At 48.2% G+C, this 17,592-nt stretch overlaps 1 protein-coding gene across 4 annotated transcripts in view; it reads right to left on the minus strand.

Annotated features, from left to right (window-relative positions):
* LOC105472723 (URB1 ribosome biogenesis homolog) overlaps positions 1 to 17,592 on the minus strand; it is a 79,979-nt gene that overhangs the window by 26,889 nt on the left and 35,498 nt on the right. For 3 of the 4 annotated variants that reach the window (XR_011622793.1, XM_071095612.1, XM_071095610.1), the window contains 11 exons: positions 16,775 to 16,891; positions 16,186 to 16,324; positions 15,106 to 15,282; positions 13,845 to 14,041; positions 11,809 to 12,027; positions 10,463 to 10,642; positions 8,131 to 8,986; positions 6,515 to 6,716; positions 5,714 to 5,900; positions 2,658 to 2,716; positions 236 to 429 (listed from right to left, as the gene is read on the minus strand). Coding sequence is in view for 3 of the 4 variants with exons in the window: in XM_071095612.1 (XP_070951713.1) it covers positions 236 to 429; positions 2,658 to 2,716; positions 5,714 to 5,900; positions 6,515 to 6,716; positions 8,131 to 8,986; positions 10,463 to 10,642; positions 11,809 to 12,027; positions 13,845 to 14,041; positions 15,106 to 15,282; positions 16,186 to 16,324; positions 16,775 to 16,891 (2,527 nt within the window). In the remaining variant the exon portion in view is untranslated. The remainder of the gene's footprint in view (positions 1 to 235; positions 430 to 2,657; positions 2,717 to 5,713; positions 5,901 to 6,514; positions 6,717 to 8,130; positions 8,987 to 10,462; positions 10,643 to 11,808; positions 12,028 to 13,844; positions 14,042 to 15,105; positions 15,283 to 16,185; positions 16,325 to 16,774; positions 16,892 to 17,592) is intronic. The other variant, XM_071095611.1, reaches the window with a different exon arrangement.

Below are 17,592 nucleotides of genomic sequence, written 5' to 3' on the forward strand. Positions count from 1 at the left end.
CACGACTTCTGTACGCCAGTTATGGCCTTGAAAACAGGTCTGTGTTTGCTGTTTGACGACAAGTCAGGAGACATTTCTTGACCCTAGATTTGACAGAAATAAAACATTCCAAGACTGTCTTGGCAATGCTTCCTTAGCTCCGAGAGCCTGAGGGAGATGAGCTTCAGTGCAGCTGGTATAAGGAAATCAGGATAAAATCTGGATCTGGAATGGAAGGGCTGGGGTGAGGGGTCACCTTTTACTTGGCTGTCTGGGCTCTCCTCTCCGTCAGACTTCAGTAGAGTCGGCAGAAACAGCGAGTGCTGCATGAGCATCATGTGGACCACCGGGAGCTGGATGAGCTTCGTGCGCACGGAGCTTTCTGGGCCATACAGGAGCTGTATGGCGGTGAGGAGTGTTTTTAAAAATGTGCGGTCCTGGTACCGAAATCTAGGTGGCGAGAGTCAAAGGGAAAAGAGCTTTGCTAAAGGGAAAATTTATTTTATAGAAAACAATAAAAATTCTTTTTCTCAGTATTTTATTTGTTTATTTATTTTTGAGATAGAGTCTTTAATTCATTCTGTTGCCCAGGCTGGAATATAGTGGTGCAATCTCAGCTCACTGCAGCCTTTGCCTCCCAGGTGCAAGTGATTCTCCTGCCTCAGCCTCCACAGTAGCTGGGATTAAAGGCATGCACCACCATGCCTGGTGAATTTTTGTATTTTTAGTAGAGATGGGATTTCACCAGGTTGGCCAGGTTGGGCTTGAATTCCTGACCTCAGGTGATCCGCCCACCTTGGCCTCTCAAAGTGCAGGGATTACAGGCGTGAGCCACCGCGCCCGGCCATTTTCTCAGCGTTTTATTAAGAAAATTTTCAAACAACACCAAGTTGAGAATTTTGCAGTGGATATCCTCTACCCACCATCTAGGCTCTACCACTGACATGGCACTGCATGGCTCTATCACGTCCTGTCTGTCCACTGACACAGGGAGCACTTCTGAAAACAAGGGAGGGATGCAGTGCATTTATTTTTATGACTCAAACACCAAACGAACTTCCTGCTCAGTGGAAACGCCAGGAGGCATGATAACAGCTGCGCCTGAGAAAGAGGCAACTTAGTGCCTCCCAGGTCACCTTGCCCAGCCTCCCTCCTTCCTCACTGTCCCCTATTCAGAACTTCCATCAAATGGTTCAGAAGCCTTCTATGTCCTAAATCCCTTCAAAACCCACTAAGGAAAGGAAAGCAACATGCTCTAAAAAAAGTGTTTTTCAGTCCTACACAAATAACTTTAACCTAAGACAGAAAGAAATATCATAATTCTGTGATGGTAACCTATGGTCGTCATTAACCTGGCACCCACCCTCACTTCTCTTTCTCCTCTTGTGTGAAATACTTTTCTCTGTTTCAAGTTCATAGGATGGTCAGGGAAATGAAAATAATGCATGACTATCTGATTGCCCCAAACTGAAGAGCTGGAATGTATTAAGGGTCAGGGAGGATGTGAGGGAAAAATGAACCCTAACACACACTCTGTTGGGAGTGCAAATTCACTGGCCGGGCGTGGTGGTTCATGCCTGTAATCCCAGCACTTTGGGAGGCCAAGGCAGGCGGATTATCTGAGGTCAGGAGTTCGAGGCCAGCCGGCCCAACATGGTGAAACCCCGTCTCTACTAAAAATATAAAAAATTAGCAGGGCGTGGTGGTGCGTGCCTGTGGATCCAGCTATTTGGGAGGCCGAGGCAGGAGAATCGCTCGAACCTGGGAGATGGAGATTGTCGTAAGCCGAGATCGCACCATTGTACTCCAGCCTGGGCAACAAGAGTGAAACTCTGTCTCAAAAACAAAACCAAAAAATTTGCTCAACAACTTTGGAGAGCAGTTTGAACATCTAGAACTGAAGATGCACCCACACTAAAAGCCAGTAAGTCCCCAGTCCACTCCAAGAAACTGTTGCCTCTGCACCAAGAGACATGATAGAGACTACAAGACTATAATGGGAGAGAATGAGACAGAGGAAGAGAAAAAGAGAGGGAGGGAGCGAGAGATGTGATTTAAAGGGGAGAAGAGGGAGAACAGCCTAGACGTTTGTCAGTAGAGGACTGGCTAAGTAAACTGGAATATAGATGACCGAATATTCTACTGCAATAAAAATGAACGACTTAGATCTACAAGTATCAACATGGGTAAATTAGAAACATGTCAGTGAACAAAAGGATGTATAAAGAATGATACATTAGTGTAAAATGTTAAACACGCTAAATAATATTGTTTAACAACATACTAACACTCAGTGTATGAAAATACAAAAGAAGATATTGACAAGACAAAGCAGAACCTCGGAAGACTATTGACCTTTGGTTAGAGAGGGATGAGAAAGAAACAGGACAAACACAGAAGACTGTCAGTATTTATTAAATGTGGGCACTACTATTATTCTCTGCACATTTCTGCATTTCTTTAAATAGTTCTTTTTAAAAGACCGCTTCTCTCATCATCAGAAGCACCCTGTGTCAAGAGGCAAATCATTTAACTTCTTCAGCTTCTATCTCTAAAAATGAGGTGACATCTGCTCCACCACCTGGATTATGCTAATGACAAGCTATAAAAGAGGCTTCGCATGATGAACGACATTCACACCTTTACTGAAGGGCTCTAAGAAAATAAAATCAACTTACTTGAGTCCTGTCTTCACGAATTTCTGCCAATCACCAGGATCAACTTCATTAAGTGCATGCTATGAATAAAATAAGTAAGAAATACACATGAAACATCTCAATCTACAAAATACTAAAAGATCCCGGCTGCAGAGCCTTCAGAAAGGGCATCTGCCTCCATGGCCTGATTCCTCCTCTGTAAAACCCATGATCAAAGGGTTGAAAAGAGGAACGCCGGTGTCCCCTCCTGCTCCGACCCTTGTGATTTGACCCAGCACCTCCTCTGTTCCGGACTCTTGTACAACACTTTTTTTTTTTTTTTTAAATAGAATAGGCATACAAATTGATTAATGTGCGTGGGGAAAAATCACTGAGCAGTTACTCTTGTTTGCACAATTCTTGATAAGCATGTGACATCTCAAACTTGCAGGGGCAGAGAGCAGAACCGAGATTAATCTTAAAACAAAAACTAAAATGCAGAATATGAAATTACACTTAAAGCCATTCAGTAAACACAAAACACAGTCATCCAAACAATCCACAAGAGCATGCAGGTTTTGGGTTTTTTTTTTTAACTTAAAAAAATTGTTTGGTTATTTCTGCTAGTAGCTCTGACATTTTATCAGCATAATTGTGTTTATCAAATAGTCAAAGGAAATTTCCTGAGTAGTCCTATTTTTTTCCTTTGTCTATCATTTCAAATAGCACTAATAGATTTGTAATTAGCCTTTTATTAAATAGCCAATGAAACCCACTAGTGTGACATCTCTACCCAGCCTCCAGGACACAGGGTTGGATGACATGAAGAGGTCTGTGGAACTGGAGGATCAATGTGGCTCCAGAGAGACCAGCTAAAGGCCGTGTGTGTGCAGGCTGCTGCCTCCCACCAGGCTGGCTGTGCAGTGGAGGCCACAGTTCCAGAAATCACAAGGAGATACAAGGAGATCCTGGACCCATCAGCTGAGGCCTATCTCATACTCGTTACTTTTATTTATTTATTTTTTTAAAAATAGATTGGGTCTTGCTAGGTTGCCAAGGCTGGAGTGCAATCCCACTACTGATCAGCACAGGAGTTTTGACCTGTTGTTTCCAACCTAAGCCAGTTCACTTCTCCTTAGGCAACCTGGTGGTCTCCTGCTCCAGAAGGTCACCAAACTGATGCCAAACTTAGTGTGGAAACCCAATGGGTATAGCCCAGAAGCTATGGGCTCAAGCGATCATCCTGCCTCAGCCTCCAGAGCAGCTGGAACTACAGGCGCGCGCCACCATGCCTGTCTCATCACATTTTTAAATACATGTTCTCTTTCCCCCGGCATTCCCTACAGCTGGACATAATTGGCCAAGTATGCAAAAATGGACCACGCAAAGATGTTTATCACAGCATTTTCTATCATAATAAAAAAACCGGAAAACCACCTACAGGTCCAGTATTATACAGCTGCATGATACATGATGGTACATCTACCCATCTACCACTCACCAACAAAGTCACAGCAGGTCCACAGTCACCAGGTGGGAAAAAAAAATCTCTAAATATGGTACTATGTTAAAAAGAAACAAAAGACCAGGCTACACACAACATGCATAATATCCCAATAATACATAAAATTGTACATAATTTTATCACATACACGCAGATATATAACAAGGTCTCTAGAGGGAAATTCACCAAACTTATAATGAGATGGACTCTGGGTAGTGGGAGTTTTTTTTTTCCTTCTTCTGTATTTTTTGCAGTGTTAATACTTGCAATGAGTATGTCTTTTAGCCTTATGATCACAAAAACCAGTAATGCCAAACTGCATGCGTGGTAGAGGAGGGTGGATATCATACAGTGGAATTCTACTCAGCAACAAAAAGTAAGAAACTACTCATTCCCACTACATGGATGAATCTGGAAAGCATCACTGAACTGAAAGAAGTGAAATGCACCACAGCTGACACACTGTATGATTACACTGCACAGTTCCAAGTCTACAAAGGTCTCAAACAGGCAAAACAACCTCAGGGTGACAGAAATCAAAAGAGTGGTTGCTTTGGAGGGAAGCGGATTTTGAGAAGATGCACAAGAAACTTTCTGGGAGATGAAAATCTTGGATAGGAATGTAGGGTACACAGATATATGAAGTACACATATTTCTGGATACTTCAAAATATGTAAACTTACCTCAATTAAAAGAAAAGGCAGGCAAGGAGGGAGGCAATCCCCTAAAAGAGCCCAGTCTGTCATTCCATCAACAAGCCACCCACAGGGTGGAGAGGAATAATGGCCAAATATTTCGAAATTTTGTGAAAACTATAAACCTACAGAACATAAAGCTCACTGAACCCAAAGTACAAGAAACTTGAATAAAACTATCCAGAGGTATATCATTATCAAACTGCTTTAAACCATGCCAAAAAAAAAAAAAAATCCTAAAATCAGTCAGAGAAAAAAGACACAACACAGAGAAACAAAGGCAAGAAAGGCAGATTTCTTACTGGAAGCAAAGCAGGCCAGAAGACAGAAAAGCAACAAGTTTGAAATACTTAAATGAGGAAAAAACTATTAACCTAGAGTGAAACTATTAACCCAGTGAAACTTCCCAGCTTGTTTTATGAGGCCAGCGTTACCTAATCCTTAAAACCAAAGACACTGCAGGAAAATAAAATTACAAACATCCCTCATGCACACAGATGCAAAAATTCTTAACAAAATATTAGCAAATCATACAATATATAAAAATAAAACATCAAAATCAAGCAGGCTTATCCCAGGAATGCAAGGTTGGTTTAACATTCAAAAATTTGTTAATGTAATTCATCTTATTAGTAGACTAATCAAAAAACAAGACATTATACAACATCTCTAGATGGAAAAAAGGATTTGACAAAATTCAACATCCATTCCTGATAAAAGATGGTTCACCAATTCTGGGGTTATCTGGTATCTGCCACTCTGCCACAGACACAGCCCCTCTCATTTCCTACAGGGCCATATTCATGCCACCTGGCTTGAAATGCATCTATAGCTTGGTTTATCCAGCATACTCTTTCCCACAGAAATTTAATCTGGATCTCTAAGAAAAGACACTTACCAACAACGCGTTTAATCTAAGCAGCATTTGCTTCTCCTGATCCTGAGTATTGTCATCATCTTTCTGGCCACCATTGAAAGATACAATCAGCCACTTCACACAGGACTCCAAAAGGGTCCTTCTCCAGGCACATAGCTCTTCTGCTGACCCTTCCAGAACTGCTGAAATGGAGTCAGCCACGATCCACCTGCAGCAGGGGATGAGAGTCAGAGACAGAGAGGAGGCCTAAATCCTTCTGACTTTACATATAATCCAGCATCACAAAGAGCCATATGGGATAGATGCTGAGTCCTGCTCCCCACACTACCCACTCACAGGAATCACAGGCTTCCCTAGACTCTTACTCAAATGCCAAAGATATACCAGAATTTTTACAAGCAAGGGAAATACTATTAGTACACTAGGAAAAGGATACGTATATCCAGACTTTGTCTAAATTAGGGTTTCTCAACCTCAGTGCTACTGACATTATGGGACAGATAACTCTACCCTTTAGAAGCCAGAAGCAACACCCCCTCATCCTAGTTGTGACAATAAAAGATGTCAGACATTGTCAATTGTCCCCTGGGAAAAAATCACCCCCAGCTGAGATCCACGGCTCTCAGGGAATCCAACTCAACCATCCACTTATGGAGATGTACAAGCTCCAGGCAGGATGCCTGGAAGTCAAGTTCTCGTAGGAACTGCCTGATCAGCACAACAGTAATGCAGCAGTTTTTCAATGACTTACTCCATGAATTTAAAAAAGAGAAAAGTGAAGCCGAGAGGAGAACATCCTGCGACCAATCTGAGCCTTCATACCTCTTGTGACTGCTTGGGGTGTGAAGCAAGCTGGGCAGGCGGTCCATGAGGACACTGAGATCCTTGGCTCGTGCAAACGGGACCAGCTGTGCCAGGATCTCCTGGTATGGCCCAGGCGCTAGGGGACTGTCAGTGCTAAGAAGCCTGTTCTGTAGCTGCCTCCACAGGGTTTTCCTCAAGACAGGAATGACAGCAGAGGACACTAGGGCAGAGATACCAAGGAGAAGTCATCACACTCAATGGTGGGCTGGAGCCAGCTTGGACCAGCTCATAGGAACTGGCTGCTGTATTTTAGGTATCCTGTGACCCTGGCGATGCCACACTGATGGCTTGAAATTGGCCATGGCAGGAGTACTGACACCATGGAAACTGGCACACCTGTCTCCTTCAAGGGTCCTCTCCTATCTCATCAGTCAACACTCTTGCTGGACACTCTTCAACCCAGGGGGCCCTGGCCATAGCCGCTATTTCTAAGCTCATGATAAGACCATGAGTGCCAAGGTTCTCAGTTCACATGGGATTCATTCTTCAAAGCCAGGTAACAGGGAGAGTAGCTGTTACGGTTTGGATGTCTGTCGCCTCCAAATCTCATGATGAAACGTGATCCCCAGTGTTGGAGGTGGGGTCTAATGGGAGGTGTTTGGGTCATGGAGGCAGGTCCCTCATGAATGGCTTGGTGCAGTCCTTGTGGTAGAGTGAATGAGCTCTGGCTCACGCTATTAGTTCCCAGAGTGCCAGGTGTTAAAAAGAGCCTGCCACCTCCTGTGCCTCTTGCCTCCCCTCTGGCCATGTGATCTCTGCAGAGCTGGCTCCACTTTTTCTTCTACCATGAGTGGAAGCAGCCTGAGGCCCTCACAAGACGCAGATGCTAGCTCCATGCTTCCTGGACAGCCTGCAGAAGCATGGGCCAAATAACCCTCTTTTCTTTATGAATTACTCAGCCTCAGGTATTCCGTTATATCACTGTTAAATGGACTAAGTGCCCAAGGACAGGTATGTCAAGCACCACTGACTAGAACCCTAGTTGCAGGGCGCTGTCTTACTTTTTAAAACCTCTGCCATCAGTGATATGGAGTTACACGAAACAGAGGCAAAGTGGTGAGTAAAAATCATCCATACATTCGACAAAAGGGAATTATATTAAATTTGGGGTAATCAAAAAGTGCCTCAGCTCTGAAACCCAGTGAGTGGAGACAGAAGAGAAAGTTGAACCCAGGCTGCCTCGACTCAACATCAACTCACCAACATCTCCCCAGAGGGCGGGGAACCCTGGGACATGGGATGGATTGGTGCCCAAGAACTCCTTCAATGTAACAGGACAGTCCTAAATAGCCCCAGCTACTGCACCCAACTCCGCCAGCTTCATGTAGGGGAACTCAGACCTGATGGGGCACAAGGTGCTGTGCCTCAGGCCACGAAGTACGGAGACTGAAGGGAGACAGGGTACTGGGGAGAATTACTCCATCTTTCTCCATCTTCAGAGTTGTGCTGGACACTGGAAACTAACCCACATCCCAGAAACTGAATTTCTAGGGTTTAAAAATGGCCATGCAGTTCACCTTCTTAGCCCGAGCAACTTAAGACTCCCAGCTGCCCAAAGCTAGCCTTTCCCTTACCTCCTGCTGGGCGTGTGAAGTGGCTCCGCATCCTGCACTGGAGGTACACATGGATGAGGGGGAGGAAGTCATCCAGGTCCCCCTGGAGGCCGAGCCCTGGGCCAGCCTGCAGGCACCACTGCTCGAACCACAGCAGGTGGGTGCAGCTCTCCTGCAGGAGCAGGGCAGCGATGCTGAGGGCCGCCTGCGTGCGCCGGGCCAGGCAGTAGTCAAGCAGATCAGCCCCTACCGCGGGGGCCAGCACAGGCTCTCTCTGCAGAGTGTGGAGGAGCACTGTGTCCAGCTCGTCCACTGCCAGCGCGGGCAGCAGAGCCCCCAGGCCTCTCACAGACTCGGAGGACCACAGGAGCCCACCACTCTGCAGCTGATCCTGGGGGCTGCAGGTCAGCAGCTGCACCAGGGTCTTCCCAAGAGCATTCAGGTGTCTTTCTTTCCCGGGGCATTTCGTGGGTTGCTGGGTCACCAGGTGGGTCTCAGGCAGGCTCAGCAGGGCCAGCGTGACCTCACGGAGCTGGGCACCCTCCATGTATGGATGCAGCTCCTGCAGGGCCTCCAGCTGCAGGGGTGTCTTTGGTGGCGATGTGGCCGGGCCCTCTCTCCTGCTCTGAAGTTCCTTCAGCACGCTCTGGGTGATGGCCTCTAAGTACCTGGCCAGAAGGCCCAGCTGCCCAATGTTCCGGAGGATCGGGGCACTCGCCGCCAGCAGCTGGAGGAGCCCTGCACTGAAGTGGGCGGCCAGGAGCTTCACAAGGACAGGGCTGAGCGAGTGCGGCGGGAGGGCCTGCTGCTCCAGGGCCAGGAACCAGCCCTCCAGGGTGGGGTGCCTGAGGACGGCCACGAGCACCTCCTCCAGCGTCTGAAAGGCAGTGACGAGGCACAGACGTCACACGAGGCCCAGGGCTAAGAGGGGACAGCCGCTGCCACACAAGTATTCACTGTTGTTAGCAGGACAGAGAGCAGAGGCCCCTTCTCTAACCCATTCCATCCTCAAGCCCGCATTTCCATGCCCCCTCAGGGTGCCCACGGCATCCTAGCCAAGCCCAGCCAGCGCAGTCATCCAGTGGTACCACAATCGCCTGAGGCACTCCATCTGCCCTGGCAGCACTGGACTGTGACCTGGCTGGTGCCCCACCCACATTTTCGAGCACGTGTCTGAAGAACCCAGCCTGGGTGAATTTCCAGCATGGGAAAAGGGCTCTCGACGGTCACTCAGTGTGGGGGGCGGGCCGTGCAGAAACCCCACCATGTGAGTAAGAGTAATCAGCTGCTGGCTTCTCCTCAGTGGCCTTGCCCTCCTAAATAAATCTGGTTGAGGGACAGGGGTGTCTACTTACAGCTGGGGTGATGTCAGTTTAGATGAGACCATGTGTCTGGGAAAAGTGGGTTGGGATTAAACCACCGTGTGTCTACGATCCTGAATTGAAAGTAATCCTGTCTCCACTGTCAGGAGGAGACTGGGCCTCGAGTGACCCCACAAACCCCCAAACTAGTTCTGACCTGGCCAATTGAGTAAACACTGAGCAGAACGCAGGTGAGCACCCTTGCTGGATTAGAGAACAATTTCATTCAATTGTTCCGCATAGCCCTCCTGAACTGATTCCTCACCAGCGACACTCCACCAGTTCCCAGAGACAGAAAGAAATTTTCTTCCCTCATTTATTCTCAGGGAAGGAAAGAGGAGCCTATCACAGTCTCCACTCAAGCTTTACCAGTTAAAAACAGCAAAGCACGATCACATACTGAGAATGCTTTGCCTCACGCTGACTGGCTAACAGGTGGTCCCTCCCAAGCAAATACCTCCCAGAAAGACAACTCGGAACTCAAAGGAAAAAAGTGTATATTTCAATTAGATTGTGAAACAAGGAACGTATCTGCCTCCTGAACCTGGGAACACAGGTTACATGGCAAACTGTGAGAGAAACAGTCATCCTGGCCCCAATTAAACAGTCTGCTCCCCAAGACTCCCAACAGGACAGGAAGGCTGCTGCTTCTCAGAGCGGTCTATTTCCTGTGAAGAGCAGTACCCGCTGCCCACCTTTCACTCAACACAAGCTGCAGCTATTCACACTGTTTCTCAGCAGGCTCCTCACACAGCGTGAGAGAGAGCCGTCTGCAGGGAGGGTGACGGTGCACAGAAAAGCAACTGGAAACAGAAATGCCCAAATTAAATCGCACACTGGGCGGGTGCTAGGAAGTTTCTATGATCTCTGCTGTAGTTTCTGCATTTCCCGACTTTCCCACAATGGACCCATGTTTGTTTTTAACCAGAAGTGAAGAGAAAGCCATTACCCATGACTCTGAGAACAGGCTAACAGGCGACCTGTGGGAGTACCTGATCATTAGCCAACTCCAGTGAGGCCGCAGACTCCATGTCCAGGAAGAGGTCGGCTTCGGCCCGGGCGGCCTCACATCTCTGCTGGTTCTGGGCATCCAGCTGCTCACAGTGGACAACCAGGCGCCTGAGGAGATCCAGGAAGAGCTGCAGGAGGGGCGGGCCCACGCTTCTGCCCAGCTGTGAGAACAAGAGCACGAGCCTCAGCAGGGAAAAGAAGGGCTCACAGCCACCAGGCAGTGACTTCCAGGGCCCGTGTTTTCACAACAGGAGACTCGGGAGGCAGGCTGAGATGGCAACTCCTCCCAGAGTGTGTGTGACACCCGTCAATGCAATGCCATTTCTCAAATAAGAGATGTGTCTTCCTAAGCCCTGGTGAAACACAAAGGTGTCCCTAAGCTGAAAGGGACAGGCCCACCTCAAAACTTAAAAATCCCTTGAACCACATCAGGAACAGAAATTCATCAGCCAGCTACTACACAAATAAACTTAAGAGGGAGGGCTGGGTCAGGCACGGTGGCTCACACCTGTAATCCCAGCACTTCGGGAGGCTGAGGCAGGCAGGTCACCTGAGGTCAGGAGTTCAGGACCAGCCCCGCCAACATGGCAAAACCCCGTCTCTACTAAAAATACAAAAATTAGCCGGGCATGGTGGTGCGTGCCTGTTATCCCAGCTACTAGGGAGGCTTAGGGAGGAGAATAGCTTGAACCTGGGAGGCAGAGGTTGCAGTGAGCCAAGATCCTGCCATTGTACACCATCCTGGGCAACAAGAGCTAAACTCCGTCTCAGGAAAAAAAAAAAAAAAAAAGAAAGAGGGAGGGCTGGGTGCAGTGGCTCATGCCTGCAATCCCAGCACTGTGGGAGGTTGAGGCAGGCAGATCACTTTGAACCCAGGAGTTTGAGACCAGCCTGACCAACACGGCGAGAACGCATCTCTTCAAAAAACACAAAAATTAGCTGGGAATGGTGGTGCATGCCTATAGTCCCAGCTGATTGAAAGGCTGAGAGGTCGAGGCTGTAGTGAGCTATGACACGCCACTGCACTCCAGGCTTGGTGACAAAAAAACAAAGGCGCGGCAGGGCCGCCAACGCAGTCTACCGTAGGAAGGGCTCTGTCTTGACCAGAGCTGCCCTGAAAACAAAGTCAGGCTGACCTGACTCCCGTCTGCAGCTGCTGAGGGACATGAAGAGTTTGCAGCTGAGGTCTGGACAGAACAGCACTTAAACTGCCTCTGCAGTGAGTTCCAGGGAGCAAGAGTGTGCTGAGCTGTGGGCCCGACTCAGAGAAGGCTGAGCTCTCTGGTGGCAGAGCTCTGGGGCGTGCGGAGGATGGGGCAACGCTAACCTGGCCGAAGTTCTCCATGGTGCTCCGCAGGTAGAGCAGCACCTGCTTGGCCGCGCGCAGGACCTGCTGCATGGGGAGGCGTGGCATGCTGGCCTGCAGCTGCGCCTGGATGTGCTTGTCCCGAAGTGCCTGGCTCTCATAGGCTGCCTGCAGCAGGGCTGTGAAGGAGGAGGCCGAGGGAAGGGCAGGGGGCGAGGGGCTACGCTGTGCCTGCAGCAGCTGAGGGAGACAGCAAAAGGCCGGGGAAGAGAAAGACACATCACCACCGATGAAAACAGTCATAGGCATGGGTAACATACAACAAACGGACATTTCACAAAGAAGCACGTGCTGGGATAGGACTAACAAATACGGGATCGCGTGGCATTTTACTTCAGTAGAGTAAGTTCTGGTCATGTCATGCATACTTTCCTAGAGCATTTCCGCTGACCACATGTAAAGGCCCAAATCATGCTGGATCTACACCCCTTGGAGAATAAGGCAGGAGCCTGTCCCACAGGCAGGAGCCACATGTGACAGAGGCCGGATGTGAATCACAAGAATCACTAGAAAGGGGGAAATCAGCCTACAGAGGAGCCCGCTCTGCTAGTGGCCTTTGGAAGACCTTCCCCAGGAGCTGCGGGTTGAATATGTTGTTAGAAGGACAGAAGATGGGCAGAACACAGAAATTTCTGGAGCCCTTCTGCCTCAAACTGAAGTTATTCACTTCTTCTAACGTAACTACCAAGCTGCCTCCTTTATTCACTCAATGTGGCTTATGTTGTATAACTCCATTTGACTTCCTTAGGCTAATAAAACCCAAGGCTGTAACATGCCCTGAAACTTGGTGGTTGCCAGTGTTCCCCAGGCCTGCAGCAGCACCAGAATACATGAGAAATGCAGATTCTCAGGCCCCACCCAGACCCGCCGGGTCACTGTGCGGCTGGAGTCCAGCAGTCAAGTTTGAATAGGCCCTCTGGGGAATTCTGACACACCCTGGACGGTGAGAACCACTGCTGAGTCTTATTCCACAGAAGGTGGACACCCACTCCGAGCATCCACGAGGGGCAGGACAGAACCTCTCCGAGCATCCATGAGGGGCAGGACGGAACCTCTAATACCTCCACATAAGCTGCTGTCTGGCTATCACTATGGCCTACGTGTGGAGGAAGGTGGCAACAATGTTGTGGGCGAGGCCTCTGGAGCCGGAATGCTTGGGCCGAATCCTGACTCCGCCACTGACTGGTGTTGGAACCGCTCTGTGCCTCAGTTTCCCTATGTGCATAAAGGACGGCGAGAGTCCCGGCCTACTTCTCAGAGTTGAGGTGAGGATTAAACGGCCAAAAATACATGTAGTACACTTAGTACAGGGCTGGGTATGCCTCCAAAAAACACCCAGAAAACATGCGATCGTTGTTGGCTATTGCTACCAATATCACAAGACAAGGAGGGTCTAAGCTGTCTGCTTTTTCGAACACAGCTAAAATGAAATGAATGCACAAAAATGCCTACCACAAACGTCGTGTACCGCACAGCACTGTAAATACTCTGCATTGGAGCCAGAATCCCACCAAGAGAATGTAGTCCCCAGCAAAAGAAAATACACTTTTTCCTTTTCTTCCCCAGCTTCAGCAGAAGAGACCCTGCTGGAGGCCTTGAGGGGCCACGTGTGACAGCTGAGCACAATCTGTCTAGGGCCATGCTAAGGTCCACAGAGGACAGCCAGGAGACAAGCACGCACAGATAACAAGGTAAGGAAAAAAAGGAAAAGGCAACGCTCCTGCCCCAGGCTGAACGAGGAACTAACCTATTATCATTATCAGGGAGCCAGTGGGAAATTTACTTTGGCTGCATCACTGAGTCTTGTGTGTTCAGTTATGTTAGCTGAGCACCAGGGATACCACTTAGCTTCCCCTCTTATGCAGGGCACTTTAGGGTAAGAAATTTCACCCTGCAGGCTGTCTGGCTATCCAACTGCACAGCTGTGGCCCAACCAGCTGTGACCCTGGGAAGAGCCCTGTACGGGAGCAGTGACCGCAGCTGTGGCTGCAGCTCACCCAGGCCTCTCTGGCTTGCTCTGGAATCCAGAGGCTGTAGTATCTGTTAAACAGTGAGAGCTGGTGGCAGCAAGGCACTGGGCATGGAGGTTCAAGCTTGTCATACGCCTGGAGCAGGAGACACAGAGCCAGGGGGTCCCTCTGGGTGTGGAGGAGGTCAGTCAGCACCGCCGTCAGATACGTCACAACGTTTTCCGCTGCAAAGGAACGAGATGCATGTGGGAAGAGGCTGGCTGGGCCCACCCTTCCATGACCTACCAACACCACCTTCTTCCACATACACGCAAGACCCTGAGACATTCATGCAACTCCACGAGGGGACACATAACCACAGGGAAGGAGGTGCTACTACTAGAGACTGTACTAGGCTCTGGTTTTTTTAAACATATAGAGCAAAGTCAGACATTCACTCCCTTTTGCCTGGCCTCTTACATGCCTGGGTCTTCACTCACTGGGAAAGAGGCCCAGGAGTGAAGACCCAGCCATGTAAGAGGCCAGGCAAAACCCACCTGGGACCAGGACTTGCTAGGTGCTCAGCAATCCGTTTACTCTGCCTCGGCACACAAGCCTCCCTTGTGTGTAGGCTGGGACCACATGCCTGGTGAGTCACTTCCAGGCCATAACACCCCTTGCTTGACTATCCACCCTCACTTCCCTTTCCATGGTGATCTTGGAAGCCACAAATTGAGATGGCATAGCTACAAAATGGGAGCAGCCTGAATCCCTGTCCAACTTCCTGGAGGACAGCCAAACAGAAGAGCCACCCGGCCTGTACTAGACCACAGCAAGGTCTAGAAACAGACTCTTATTTACTAAAACTACTGACAAGTCAGGGCTTATTTGTTACTGCAGCAAAGCCTGAGTTCTCCCGACCAATCACACTACTATAATCTGTGAGCACTTCCTTGGGTCTAAGTTGCCTGCAAAATCCAACAAGTATGAAGGAGTCATCCTTCGCATCAACGTATCAAGAATAAATGTTGACAAAAAAACACCACTGTTACAGAGGCTCTCTGGGCAGCCAGGCAAACACATTATTTCAGACTCATGCTCAAATGACCAATTTCCCAAAAGCCTAGCCAGCCCCAAGATCCCCACCCCTGTGCTCCTAGCTCTGCTGGCTGGGTAGCTCTCACCCTGGGGATTCTGACCTCTTGTTGCCCTAGATTCTCAGCAACTGATCCCACAGCCCCTGGAATCCCACCTCCCACCCCGCACAGACCAGCCGGCCAGATACGGCCAGAACATCCTGACTACACACAGGCACCTGCTTCACTGTCTGTCCCAAGAAGCAACTTATTCCTCGCTTCCAGGGCCGCAGGGACCACAGCACTGAATGGGAACGTGAGCAGGATCATGTCTTCATTTAACGTGAACCCTATTTCCTCGTCCAAGCCTTCACTGCCCTCCACCAGGACATCCACCATGTCGAGAACATCTGAGACAGAAAGAGGAGAATCCAGATGATGTGATAGCCACTGAAGGGTTTCACTGCAAATACCCACAGGGAGGCAGGAGCAGAATCCACGCAAAAAGAAAAAAGCCACATTCCTCTTGGGGTAGCATTTAATATAGTTTGACCCTGAACAGACAAGACATTGCCTATGAAATCTTTCATATCTTTGTCTGATAAAATGCAGGATATTCAGCTGAGGTGATAAAAGGTTAAAGTTTCCTCAAGTGACACAAGAAGCCCAGGAACTTTAACCCAGATATTCAGGCAAACGAGCCAAAATCTGAGAGGCAAAATAGTGTGAGGGTTAAAGCACACGCCAGAGCCAGAGCGCCTGGGTTCAAATCCTGACTTTGCTATGTAGTAGCTATATGAGCTTGAGCAAGTTATTATACTAAACCTCTCTGTGCCCCAGCTCTTATCTCCATATAAAATGAGGAGAATAATAATATCCTTTTCTTTTGGGGTTGCTTATGAGATTTTCATGAGTTAGGACTTACAAAGAGCTTAAAACTCTACCTGGCACACAGTAAGTACTACATAAATAAAACAGCAAGTGTTTCCTATTACATGAACACATAAGGAGACTTCATTTCCAGAACAGGCTGGTCTTTGCTGCAAAGGGACTGTGTGCACTTGGCCTAGGGCATCAGTGCAGTTCTTGTTCTCAATCTCTTAACATGTCACTGTGGCTTGGTCTTCAGACCTTTGAGCAACACAGAACAGAATGGAACATACCGTCAACGTGGGGGATAGAGTGGAACGTACCGTCAACGTGAGGAATAGAGTGGAACATACCGTCAACGTGGGGGATAGAGTGGAACAAACAGTCAACGTGGGGGATAGAGTGGAACATACCGTCTATGTCAGGGATAGAGTGGAACATACCGTCAATGTGGGAGATGGGAATGCTCATGTCGTCGGCTTCTTGCTTCGTCATAGTGGCCTGCAGCGTGCTTGCTTCTTGGACAAAGTCAGATGCTTTGTCTGTGTATGAATAGGGATTCGCCACCAATGTCAATAAAATCTGGGCATTAAAGAGCCAAGTAGAAAGCATTCAGATGGTCACAGGTAAATGAAAAAGCCAAAAAATGTCACTGGTCAAAATCAAGGGAAGTGACATAATATGTTCAATCCTTAATTAGAATAATTGTACTATGAAGTTGGGTCTAAACTTTTTGTAGTGGAATTAAAAAAAAAAAATCTCCTTTTAGTATAGCACTGCTTTTAATATCACTTTTGGTATGCCCCTATTCCCCTGTGCAAAAACAAATTTCCAAAAGGAAATGAAACAGCATGCTGTAATATATACCTATTTTACATATTCTAAAACGAAGATTCTGAAGTCTCAGCAAGAATAAGGAAGTCAGGCCGAGAAGCCTTTTGGTGCTGGTGCATCAAAAATGCCTCCATTACGCTAAGAAGTTAATATAATTATCTCTGAGCATGCTCCTTTATGTGGGAAATATGTGCTTACGCGTTCCAGAAACTGAATCACAGTCTCTTTGTTCTCTTCCACGGTGTTCTCTAAATGCTCCAGCCAAAGCTCCAGCTCCTTCCAGGTGTGCTCAAACACCCCCGTGTCCTGCAGAATCTGCCAGGAAGCAGGTACCAGTGAAAAAGTCAGAACAGAACCCACTTTTTTTTTTTGAGACAGAGTCTCGCTCTGTCGCCCAGGCTGGAGTACAGCGGCACGATCTCAGCTCACTGCAACCTCCGCTTCCCAGGTTCAAGAGACTCTCCTGCTCAGCCTCCCGAGTAGCTGGGATTTCAGGCATGTGCCAACACATCCAGCTAATTTTTGTAACTTTTTAGCAGAGACAAACTTTCACCAAGTTGGCCAGGTTGGTATCAAACTCCTAGCTTCAAGAGATCTGCCTACCTTGGCCTCCCAAAGTGTTGGGATTATAGGCATGAGCCACCACACCCAGCCTACAGGACCCACTTTCTGTTGGAGGTCAAGCAGTTTCATTGTGCTCCAGCACCACATGCCCAAGGAGCATGCAGGCGGTGAAAGTTTCATCCCATTTTTCTCTGAAAGTTAGTCTTTCAAAATAATATCCCCATTGTTGAGGGAAACAAAGAAATCATTCTACGCTTTCTCAAAGACAATATAATCTGGCCAGGCCTAGTGGCTCATGCATGTAATCTCAGCACTTCAGGAGGTTGAGGTGTGAGAACTGCTTGAGCCCAGGAGCTAGAGATAAGCACAGGCAACATAGTTGAGACCGTCTCTACAGAAAATAGTAATTAAAAAACGAGCCGGGTTAGTGGTGGTGCACACATGTGGCCCTA

Source organism: Macaca nemestrina, chromosome 4, assembly GCF_043159975.1.
Source record: "Macaca nemestrina isolate mMacNem1 chromosome 4, mMacNem.hap1, whole genome shotgun sequence".
NCBI classification, from domain to species: Eukaryota; Metazoa; Chordata; class Mammalia; order Primates; family Cercopithecidae; genus Macaca; species Macaca nemestrina.